This window comes from Xyrauchen texanus, chromosome 37, assembly GCF_025860055.1.
Source record: "Xyrauchen texanus isolate HMW12.3.18 chromosome 37, RBS_HiC_50CHRs, whole genome shotgun sequence".
NCBI lineage: Eukaryota > Metazoa > Chordata > Actinopteri > Cypriniformes > Catostomidae > Xyrauchen > Xyrauchen texanus.
The window spans coordinates 18,642,664-18,655,705 of NC_068312.1; the positions used below are offsets into that span (position 1 = coordinate 18,642,664).

At 35.9% G+C, this 13,042-nt stretch overlaps 1 protein-coding gene across 3 annotated transcripts in view; it reads left to right on the forward strand.

Annotated features, from left to right (window-relative positions):
• The window catches only part of ipo11 (importin 11), a 180,953-nt gene that overhangs the window by 53,318 nt on the left and 114,593 nt on the right, over positions 1–13,042 (forward strand). For all 3 annotated transcript variants that reach the window (XM_052107933.1, XM_052107935.1, XM_052107934.1), the window contains 4 exons: positions 1,890–1,933; positions 3,143–3,233; positions 7,224–7,271; positions 8,339–8,444. In XM_052107933.1, the coding sequence (XP_051963893.1) occupies positions 1,890–1,933; positions 3,143–3,233; positions 7,224–7,271; positions 8,339–8,444 (289 nt within the window). The remainder of the gene's footprint in view (positions 1–1,889; positions 1,934–3,142; positions 3,234–7,223; positions 7,272–8,338; positions 8,445–13,042) is intronic.

The following is a 13,042-nucleotide window of genomic DNA, read 5'->3' on the forward strand; positions in this document are numbered from 1 at the left end:
GTTGGTTCTAATTTACAATCTCTTGGTGTACTTTGAAGATGTCATTTGCTAATCTCAATTGTCTCACTCCAGTAATTTGTTTCTGGCACAGTTAGTGAATCGTTCCGGGGTGCTGCTGTCAACGCAGAGTAATTGCAACTAATTCAGTGACTCAGCAGCAGACAGAATTGTTCTAGTCTGTGGATTACCAGCCCTTAGGTACACGGGGTGAATAGAGATAATCGAGAAGGTGAAATAAGCACTTTTTAAAGGAAAAATCCACAGAAAAATGAAATCTCTACAATCATTTACTTACCTAATGTTGTTTCAAACCCATATGGCTTACCTTTTTCTGTGGAACAAAAAAGGAGATGTTAAGCAGAGTGACAGCCTCAGTCACCATTCACTTTCATTGTATGGAGAGAAAAAAATGCAATGAACCTGAATGGTGAATGAGACTAACATACCATGCCTAACATCTCATTTTGTTCCAGTTTCATGGAAGAAAGTCGTTTTTCACACATGTGTGAGTAAATGATGACAACATTTTTAACTCTCTAATGACCTTTTTGTTTGGATCATGGATAGAAAGAATCCTGAAAAATCCTTGCTGTGGAAATATTATCGGGATTCAGTTACCCTACATGCTGTCTGAATTTTTGACACTGAATATAGTTTCTTCATAATCTGTGGATGTTAATACTCATATTGTCCCTAGAGGCAGCAACAACTTGTGATGATTTAATATTGAAAATCATTAAATATTCATAAGAATTCATAAATGAGTACAACAGATCTAAATAACCCCCTTAAAAGAAGTGTTTTTTTTATTAAAATTATTATTATAAAAACATTTTATTCTGTTTCCAAAGTGTATTACGAAAGAAACGATTATCCTTTTTTTAATTGTATATTGATGAGTAATGTTAATCAACTTTGGGCACATGTTTGGCAACTGGTGTTCCCATTTCCTGTTTATTTCAGTCACTTTTGGCATTTCATATTGTCTCTCATAGAAAAGCTGTAGATGCTATTAGTAACTGAACGGGGAACATCTTAGTGCTGCAATTTTTAGTACTGGAATGTTTTACAAATGCATCTCTATTGTGACTAAAGCAGTCCATAAAGGCCAGCTTTTTGCATCTATCTTAGCAAATCCATTCATCCCCACTTATGCCAAAAACTAATTTCTTGAAGTGTGCTTAGGAAAGTGCTAATTTTTGTTTACATTTAGGGGACAGTAACTTCCGGGGACCCTTTAGCTCAGTACTACCCTATTATCTAAAATCATGTGAACTTGTTCACTATAATATTATAAGATTTTGATGGGATGGAGGAAGGATTTATAGAACAGTGTGTTTTAGGGCCTAAATCTTAGAAAATATACAATATTTGTGGGTTAGATTTTATTCATGGGTAAAAAATTTACATTTTTTTAAGCTGCATAAATTGCTTAGAGGACAACGGTGAAAGACCAGAACTCGTTTTCAAATACAGGTCACATTTAAGACCAAATATGGAACAGTTTTTCAAAAACTATTTGATTAAAACTGAACATTTGCTTCTTCTGTGTTTTAGATATTCTAGACAATGTCATAATGCCTGGTTCAAATACCCAAAAAAGTTTACTGAAAAAACAGGCCAAGAATTACCAGAAGGGTTATAGTCTTGGCCAAGTCTGATGTGAAAATGTAACTTTTACATTTGATTTAGCAGACACTTTTATCCAAAGCAACTTTAAATGTGGGATGCCAAATCGAAATAAATTCATTCTTGGGAGATGGGAACAAAAGAAGAATTTGATTGTACAAACTAGTACAGAGATTAAAGTGTGACCCTGAGAAACAACAAAAAGAGAACAGTAAAGTTTTTTTTGTTTATGTATTTTTTTAAATGTGCTTTTCTTTCAGCTGTTGAAGAGACTGGAGGTGACTCTTGGAAGTATAGTTTGCGGGTGAGTGGAATATTTCCATGAAATTATATTTGACTGGTCTGAAAGCAGTCCTTTAGAAATGTTTGATTATTTTGTAAATGGAACATTGTCATTTGCCTGCCTATCTGTGCAACCAGGAATCCGATGTCTCTTTTCTATGGAACTTCTTTGCATGGTTGACTCTACAGGGTCATTTTATACCCTCATGTGACTTCATTTGCATTACATCTTGCAGCTTACTGAATGTGGCTCTTATGTCCTGGCTTTTTAATGACTTTGGTGACTAAACTTATAGCCTCAGGCAAGAGCAGTGTTTTACATCATATTTGTCATTATGCAGTGAAGGAAGCCTCTATGGGATTGTTTCACCTTCAAGTAACTTCAGAAGCAAGAATCTTAAAATAGATATATTAGCTTAGAAGATTCTTAGTGGACACATTTACAAGTAATATACCATAAATCTTACTACACAGTCTAAATAGGGGTCACTGACAGCAAGGAGAAAACGGTGCTAAATGAAAATAATAAAATGCAACTAACCATTTAATCGTGAAAAATTTGGATCCCAAAATCAAAAATCAACTTTTTAAAGGAATGAAAAAACACTTCCCATAATTTTTTTTTACTGTTGTCAAAGGCATTGCATCCAATCGGTATGTTAGCTCAAATTCCTTTGTCACATGGTAGAAGCTAGCTTCAAGAGACATTTAGAAACAATAATTTGTCATTTTCTTCATGTCAGTAAATTTGTATATTGTTGGGACTTTGCAAGCAAAACCAGTAGAAATTTACTGGTCTAATGGATGTGTAGCAATCTTTTATTAAGTCTTTTCTTTGCAATCATCCATAACCATATTCATTCTCGATACCTGCCCTTATTGATTTTGCTCTGTTCCTGAAGGCAGAGAATATATGATTTGACATGCGTTACAAATGTTAAGATGGACACCATTTGCAAAGGTGATATTTGACCTCCAATTGTACCACTGTTCCAACCTTTAATAATATTCCCTGATGGCCACTGGATGAGGTCTCGCACTCCGACACCCCCGTTAATGCACATTATCGATTGTGTTGGAGTGATGGATACCTTAGAAAATCAGAGGGTTTCCTATTCATGTGTTTATGAGTGTGGGTGAAAGTTTGTGTTTAAATATTGTTTTTGTATCGATTGCTTCCTCACGGTCTTGTCATGTCATTTTTTCCTTGTTTCACTCAATATATTTACAGCCATGCACGGAAGTGTTGTTCCTGGACATTTTCCATAACTACAGTCAAACTTTGACACCAGTGCTCCTGGAGATGGTGCAGAATCTTCAAGGTTGGTTTTGATTGTCTTGACGTGTGATAAACATGGTTGGGGATGGGCAAACAGCATTTTCATGAAAGATATTCAAGGATGCGAATAATAAATTACACATCCAAGCTTTGAATGTGTTGCTTAAAGACTCGCCGATCAAAAAAACCTCTCTAGTTAAATGGAAGTGTCATTACGTTGTGAAAATAGAGATGTTGCAGCCAGAGTGAGAATAGTTAAGGACATAATTAAAACAATTTAAATATATGGTAGATCCCTTTTCATGTATATTTAATTATCATAGAAATCATTTTTGGATACAAGCCGTTCATATATGCTGTAGGAGATGCTGGCGCTGAAAATATGCTCTGATGCCATGCTCTTTATTTTATAGCTTCCTGCTGACATTAGCTTGGATAGGCTAAATTGACATAAAATGACACATGCCATACCGTCAGTTCTTCAAAGCTTTCTTTGTTTCTAAATGAGGGGTGTTCTCTTCCTTTTCACTTAAGAAAATCTGACAAAGTCGTCTGGGGATTGCAGCCTTGCAGGGCAAATGTCACCTTTTTTAAAATGCACCCTGCTAAGCTTAAGGTCCACCATTAGTGCACCACTAAGAGGCGCTTGCAGCAATTAGGCTGACACTCTCAGCCAAACAAGCAGTGCCTGACAAGTGTTACACACTCATTGCTTTTGATCAGACTCCCTAATAATTCTCTAGTGAATGAGTTTTCCTTGTAAATTAGTTTATAAAATACCTGTGTATAAGGTTGAATCTTCAATCAAGGGAGCCTTTTAGGGTGTTTTTTTTTTTTTTTTTTTTAAAATGCTTCTAAAAATACATTTTAGATTTCAATAGCTTGAAATGTTGTTTTGTTAAATGTTTAAATGCTTAAATTACCAACATTTTATATTGCACATTTTCTTCTAAAGAAACATTTATTTGGTGTTTATGTGAATAATTTGCAAAAAAGAGAAATTATAACAAAAATGTATGCCCCCAATATTGCTGTCATTACATCACACCAAGCATTTTAAAGGAACATTCCGGGTTCAATACAAGTTAATCTCAATCGACAGCATTTGTGGCATAATATTGATTACACACAATCATTTATTTTGATTTACTCCTTCCTTTAAAAAAGTACAAATCTTGGTTAAAGTGAGGCACTTACAATGGAAGTGAATTGTCTGATGCATCGCAATCTTCATTTGAATGATCTCTATATCGATTCTTAAATCCCAAGACCGATCTTTTATCTATGCGCAACCCTCCACAACAATGAGAGAAATCACTAGCGTATTAGGGCTGAAACGATTAGTCGACGTTATCGACAACGTCGACAATCATAAAAAATTCGACAAAAATGTTCGTTGTCGAATAGTCGTTTAATCTAATTTAATTTAACATGGGATCACTTTAAACTCTAATGATGATGCACGAGTGCAGCTCTGCAGTTTGCGCCTGACTGTGGAGAGGAAGAATTACACAGCTCACAGTCCAGATGCACTCTAAACTTTCCAAACGGCTTCAGGTGATGTAGATCGCAAAGTATGAGGGAATTATAATGCAAAAATACAAAGTAAATACAGAAGTACTCTCGTTGTGGAATAAGTGGAACTGGAGCTCCGCTGAAGCAAGACTTGCGTGTCGAGCGTCTTTAAAGGAAACACCCCGACATTACATCTTAAATGCAGTTATATTTAATGCGTTATAGCTTTATTAAAGTTCAAATAATATGGAAGCAGATTATGTAAATAACTAACTCAGAAACTGCTATTTTTCTGTGCGGTCAGCGCCTCTTCTAAGAGTTGCGCAAATGTCCCGGTCTAAAGGGTAGAGTTTGAAACTGCACCCGGCTGAGAGAGACTCTGTCACGGCTAGATTATAATGTATTGGCTCGCGACTTATTGAATCATAAAATATGTTACTGTGCATTTCTTATCGTGAAGAAAATTGGCAATACGCAGCTTTATTAATAAGTGAGAGTTAGTTTTTTTCTGAGTTCAAGATGGATTGAAGTGAACAAAGGTGAGAGAGGAAATCTTCGCCCCTTATACACTGCAACAAAATATGTTTAGAATTTTTTTTGTTTTGGTTTGTTTTCCAATAGAAATATGTAAAACTCTTTTAAAACAATATAAACATTTTTTTTAGCATCTATACTGCAGAAGAAAAAATTGTTATCTGAGAATGTTGAATATAATATAAAAAATACCAATATTTTAAAATATCTAAAAATCCTTTAAAAAAAAAAATGCATTCACATGAGAAGCAGCATATAAGATATTTAGACTTGCTTTTAGAGAATAAATCTTGAGTAAGTATATTTTGTCTTTACTGCACTTGCAGAAGTATAACAAAGTAAAAACCTCCTGTCAGACATTTTTGAATGGAAAACAAGACAAAAAAACACTTGATAACAATAAGATATTTTTTTGCAGGGAATTTCTTTACTGAATTAAACTCAGTAAAAAGTATTTTTCCCCCTTTAATTCAGTGAATGTCATTTAGAGGTATTTTTAAAATAATTTTTTCCTATATTGTTAGTAAGCACATTTAATACAACCTTTTAAGTTGGGACACAAGCAGAATAATTGGTTAAGAGCAAATGATTAATCACTGCAATAATCTAATAGTCTAATAATCGTTAGATTAATCTATTATAAAAAATAATTGTTAGTTGCAACCCTATAGCATATGCAACCAAATGTCACGCTATGTGAATAAAATGTATATATTTGGCAACTTGTTAATACATTTAGTTTACATTTCGCTCACCAGTAATTGTGTCGTATATTAGTGAAATATTCAGCAGCGACATGCTTTCACTGCGTGTTGTGTAAAAGTTGTTCCAAATCCACGCAACCCATTTGTCATTGAATAATGTTTCTTTTAATACCCTCTCTGTTCTCTACAGTCAGTTGTTGATCAAAAACAACAAAAAAGAAACTGTCTAATCATGCATGGCACAGATAAGATAAAGCCATCCTGTCTTATTAGCATGCGCTTAGTTACAGATACACTTCATAGAAATCGTGGGTGTGTTAAAGAGACAGTACCGGTTTTAGCACGTGTTCACTAAATCATGTAAATAGTATAAATTGTGCAATTAAACAATAAACATGTAACAAGATTTTTTTATTTATTGACATGGATATATGGACATGTATTTGTTCAGTTTTGAAAAGTCTAAATGTGACAATTGATGGAAAACTAATAAAATATAATTAGTAAATTAATATTTTCGTAATGTACCTATTTAGAAGGTCCCCTGCATAATTAACAGCAATAGCTGGGGGAGAATGTATTTCATATTTAAGCAAAAGGGACATTATAACTGAAATATACACGTATGAATCGATATAGAATCAGAATCTAATCAGGAGTGTGTGAAGCGGAATCAAATAGAATCGGGATAGCTGTATCAATACCCAGCTCTAATTCTCTCAGTCTGGTTCATTTAGGGACGTCCATAGCAAACTTTGAGCTTGATCGATTTTGTTTTATTTGAATATTCTCAGTTAAAATTGCATATATTACCACAAAAGAGGACATAGGAGCCAGACAAAAATTGCTATTTTTATTATTGATTTTTAAAGTAATGTTTCACTATAGTGTGAAGACAACCTCATTCCAATGAGCACATTCACAATATGATACTGATAATGACCTTGCTTAATTTCCCAATAGTGTTGTTGTCTTCATTTTCTTTGTCTTAGAGCATTTTCTCTATTATAAATAGACAATTAGGTGCAACACTGTATTGTTGCTATGGGATGGCTAATTGTGATTGGCTGAGGGAAATGGGACACAACTTTTGGTTTTGGTTGTTCATGTTTCATTACTCATTTTACTACCTTTGCTACTTTTAGTACCATTTGCAAATATAAGCGGTCATTATTACAGCTTTGCAGCTGTTTTAGTCCAACAGTCCTAAAGGACATTATAGGCAAGATGAGAAGGATTATTCCATTTGTTCATGATGCTTGTTTTTCTTTCTCCTTTAGGTCCCAGTAATGTGGAGGACCCAGTGCAGATGCTTATGAAGGACGCAGGTACCATTGTGCAGGACTTCTTAGTTTTTATGCTTTTTACCTCTCTCTTCAGAAATATTTTTAAGAATGAACTCAAAGCAATAACATTTTTCTAATTTTGTCATGACATTTTTAAATTAAAGATTAATAAAGGTTTCCCCTGTTTATGTAAAGCCAAAAATTACCAAGGAATTAGAATAGAATCTTAACTCATGGAAAAGTCTACATATGGTTATGGACAGGTCTATAATAAATATGTAGTACTGTGCAAAAGGTTTGTGCACTTTATGCACAATTTTGCATAGTGCAGATGTCTTAAAAATAATGACATAAATGGTTTTCATTTATCAATTAACGGCTTACAAAGTCCAGTAAATATAAAATCAAATTAATCTAAATCTAAATCAATGTTTGGTGTGAAAACCTTTGCCTTCAAAACAGCACCAATTCTCCTAGGTACACCTGGAGACATTTTCTTTTGGCTGTTGGCAGATGAGATGTTTCAATCTTTCTTGGAGAACAACTACTTTCTATTTAGAAAGCTTCTGTCTCCATGTAATCCCAGACTTCCTCAATGATGTCTGTTGTAGGGCTCCTTGTTCTTCTATTCAATTCTGTTTGAAAAAATCTAAATCTAAAGAAATCTAAATTTGATTTGTCCTACTGATACACTAAAAGCAGAATATATAAAATAACCATCTTAAGACTAATCTTTTTGTGAAAGTATTATGTGAATAAGACTAAGCACAGTACTGTATTGTACATTTCATCTAGCTATGCTCCGTTTTAATTATTTAATTGGCTAGACATTGCTGTTGGATGGAATAAAACTTATTGGTAAGCCACAGCGATGTCTGATTTATGAACAAACCTTTTGAGTTGATTCTATTTAGTGAATCAGTTGAACCAGTTCACAAATTGGTCTGAATGATTCTTTAGTGAATCTGAGTGTTTAAATAAGAATCCTTATCCAGTAATCTTAAACAACTGGACTGGTCTTGGAAAAGTCATAGAAATGTATTGGTCAAAAAGTGTGTGAACCCTGATTGCAGATGTTGAAATTTGCTCAATCTGTTGTTTCTTTACAGTGTACAACGCGGTTGGGTTAGCAGCATATGAATTATTTGACAACGTGGACTTTGATCAGTGGTTCAAGAACCAACTCCTAGGAGAGCTACAAGTCAGCCACAACAGGTATCACTTAAACATAATTAATCTCTTTATGAAAAATCTTTTAAACCTTTCAAATGTCATAAAGTCAACCTGAAAATATAACATTTGTATTAGTGAATGAAACCAGGAAGTCCAAGAGACCCCAACATGATGTTTCACATCAACAAAAAACAGAGATCTTAAGCATTGTTTTCTGTAGATAAAACAGTATTCACTCCTTTCATTGTCCTTTCATTGTCTTTTCCAGGAAGTGATGTCACTCAGCAGGTGCATTCAAAGAAATGCTTGTGTGCCATGTTAGAGTCTAGCCCTCCTACAGATAAAAGACTAAAACTTTCTCTCAGAATTTAAGAACAGACCACAAAAGATATCGAGATTTAGATAAACCTCCCAGACGGGAGCATGGCTAGTCTTTATACCGGGCCTCAATGACATTTACTGCCTTCTTACAATAGCAGTATTATATCAGCTGTTGCTGATGGATTGGTTAAACAATGTTCCTCTGGGAGATTCCTGCAGTGTATCTGATGAGGTCAGGAACGTTGTTGAGATGCGAGATATCAGACATACAGAATTGTAAAATAAATATCCTTAGAGTTTTCTTTTGTGTGGAATATTCAGTGAATACTATGGGGGTTAATATGGAAAGAAACTTCAAAGAAGAATTTAAGAATAAAAAAAAGAGAAGTAATTTTAAAAGTTAAAGTAGGTGTTCAGTACCAGATGTATTTCAAAGGTGTTGATGTGGTGACTAACAGTTTTGTGTGGGATGGTACTTCTACTTATTCACAAACTATCTGCATGCTGAACATTGCACTTTTACTGCCCATAGAAAACGGCAGTTTTTTTAAGAATATAAATATTCATATTCTATTTATCATGGCAAATGTAATTAAATGACGGTGAATGATAGGTAAGAACATTATAAATGGCATGTTTCTGGTGCGCGTTGTTGTTGAGTGCACTTTCACCATTTTAGTGATTAGGTGATTTCATTAACTGAATTGCTGTGATGGAGTGATGCTTTTCATTTCCTCTAAAGCATGCATAGTTGTTGAAGTCTGCTGCATCTAACAACACCCAGCAGCACTCCGATCCAACCTGCAAGACTGGGAATTGTGCTGTGCAAGTTGCATTTAGCAGAAGATTTTTGGTAGTTTCCTGATTTGCATAGTTCCTTTTGTGAATCCGGCCCTAAAATGATGCAGACAGTGTATGCAAAAAAAAAAAACTATCAGTGAGCACAATTCATTCTCTTTACAAGGAATTCCTCCCACAGTTTAATAAAAGAGGTAATCTGAGTTATGGCTTTAAACAAATCATAATTTAGAGAGAGAGAGAGAGAGTTGAAACAGACCTCTGTTGTGGAAGATCTCATTATGATCACATTTGAAACCATGACTGTCCGTTTCTCCATCCATTCTCCTCAGTTTTGTTTTTGTCTCTTCATTCAGGATGCCTGGAATGTGCTTGTGGTTTGAAGGAGAGTGAATTAAACCTCATCTGCATATTTCATACATTTGAATTCACATTTAAGGAAAGAGAGAGTAAAGTCCAATATCTTGTTTTTTGGTATGAAACCAGGTTTGTCATTCCTACTGTCTAGCACATAACATGCTCCAAAGTGTTTGTGTGATTGTCGCAGGGATGGGTGAAAACATCCGCAGACAAGTATGTGCATGTCGGTAGGCCTTGGGGGTGGAGGGGTTGGTTAGTGTTTGAGAAACTGCTCGAATACATGTGTGTATTGAGGCAGTCTCGATACATGCTCTTGACAGAACAAGCAAATGTAAGCCTGCCACACTTTAATCAAGCATGTTTGTCACTGTCATCATGAGACAGTATGCCTGAAAACACTTCAAAGAAAATTTTATAGACACATGACTAACCCTGGTGCTGACATCTGCCATCCGTGCCTTGGGCTTTGAGATTTGACATCTTGATATTCAGCAGAAAGTTCACAGTAAATGCATCATACCTCCTTAACTTGTGATTGAGCTCTACTGCAAGTTCCTTGACCTTGTACACTGTCATTTCTCCTTGTCTGGCAGTGCTCCAGACCCTCAAATTGATTTATCACTTCATCAGTCCTACTCTGTCACCGTGCCCGTGCTCTTTGAGCTTTGCCTTAGCAAACTGATTGTCCAAGAGCTGATCATCTGGCTCGAGGGGTTAAAGGAGGCAGATATGCTGGACAGGTGTTGCTAAAGACTGGATCGATTGGCTAGGGAAGCCTGTTGTATCAGTCTAATGTTTAATTCCTACTTCTCCAACTCTGTCATGTTCCTTCTCCAACTCTTCACCGGTGTAGTTTAGCGTAGTGTCAAATGTGTCACATGTCTGTTCTGATAGGATCTTGAACAGAAGGGAAAAACCATGCAAATGATAAATTAATCTAATGATTTATGTCTGCATTTAAATAACTAAATGTATAGACTTCTTAACATTTAAAAGCTGTCAACTTTTTACTTGGTGTCCCATGTTGGCTATCCAAACAGATACAGCAGGTTGCATGACATCCCTTCATCCTTGAAAACCTAGAACAAAACTACACAAGGTGAAAAAAAATAAGTAGAAAAATTGGCTTGATAAAAAATATGTTGTGTCCAAGACATGTCGAACCAAGATTAAATACTTAGGCAACATAACAAATATGAGGAATCACATCTCCCTTTTTCACCCAGAGCTAAAGTTAGCAGCAACCATGTAAAACGCAGCTAATCAGCCAACAATACTACAAGCAATGGTATCAAATTTACCTCAGAACTCCGAAAGGGCAAAAATCACCATACAGTCCATTGCCACATTTATTACAAAGGATCTAATCCCTTTCTTGGTTGTGTAAAACACCTGCTTTCGCTTCCTCCTCCATACCCTGCAGCCGAGATACAGAATCCCTTCTTTTTTCACAGACACCGCTACACCTGTTCTGTACAGTGACACAAAATCTAGAGTGCTGGAGTTGATGCGTAATGCCAGCCGAGTGGCCATCACCTGTGATTCCTGGACATCCATTCCCACAGATTAATTTGTACCGGTAACTGTTCATTATTAATAAAAGAATTGGAGTACAAGATGCATCGTGAATCCTTTTATAATCGAATTGTCACCATCTGAATTGTAATCGAATCTTGAGGCAAGTGAAGATTTACACCTCTTGTAGAGAGCTTATTTAAGTTATCCAGCCAAGAGTAACCAGTGCTTTATTGTTGTTAGAAAAGGTCTAATTAATAAATCTAATATTTGACACACATCTTATTTTAGTCCCACCTGTTCAAATCCACTTAATACAAACTGACTTTTACACTACAAGATTAGTCACATTTACCAAACTTGTGGATGTTCAGTGGCAAATAATTCAAATTCACAGTGTTGACGAATAGGAAGTTCCTTGGTTAGGCAGTGACCTCTGTGTGTGCGATGCTTTATAAAGAGCTACACTGAATTCTCACAATGGACTAGGATTTATTTTAGTAGAGTTTCTTTAGAACTGCACTCTCCCAGAGTATGAAGTGCAGAACAAAAATACTACTTGGCAAGTTATTTTTGGGGGTTTCACTCTTGCTTAAGATCATGCTGCCTTTGCCTGTGGAATTTCGTAGGATGTGCATTGGAGCGTTCACACATTCAGCCACATTACTACTACTGTTGGCTCAAGCACACTTCACCCAGCACAAATGCAAGCATACATGTGATAGTTTGAAAGCAGCTGTCAGTCAGACAACACTTGATATACTTGTATTGTTACTTTTTTACATTACTGTATCGATTTACTACAGACGTATAGTACTAGAGACTTTTGAAATCTCTAGTTAGGGGTTTGTTATTGTGTCAGGTCTACTCTTTATGTCCACTGTAAAATATGGGTTCTAAAGCAAACCCACCTTAGAACCACTGCAGTGAACTGCTTCCTCCACACTTAGAGTTCTTGGAGGTAGGAGCCCTTGCTTTGTCCTAGCTGGGTCATATCCTTTGGTGCACATAGAGAATTGGGTCAGTGCTCAATGACCCTCAAAACATGCCAGAATGTATTGCATTTGATGTACTACACTGAAGCCACACTGCAGGCAAGCTGGGAAGCCAGTAGCATGTGTGATGATGTTCAGCGTGTGATGAGCAGCAACATGAAATGACCTTTTCAGCTGTGAGCTTCAGCAGTGGCAGCTGTAGTGCTAGTTTAGCTTTAGGGGAATAAACTGTGTCAAGTGACAAGTCACAAATATCAGTCTGGTCCACCTGAGGTAATGTTACCATGTTACCACATGAGGTAATGTATGACTCATAAGGATTGTGATATGACTCGTGTTTGTCAACAATGTCATAGTCAACAATGCAGCTCTTTGGCACTTTGTAGGGTTATATTTTTTTAAACGGTTGTGTTATTTTTTTTTATTTTCATATCGAAAGAAATTCTAACCACAAATTTTCCTCTAATTTCTTTAGTGTTGTTTGTACAACCTTTCGTTGAACTACTGTGCCATTTTTTTAATTAGATGCCACTTTGTTGCATGCTAGTTTATTGTCATTGTCTGGGACGGATTACCGACCGGGCCAATGGTGCCAGTGCCCAGGGGCCCTTGACTGCCCGGGGGTGCCCTGGGCTTTAATGCTGTGCAATC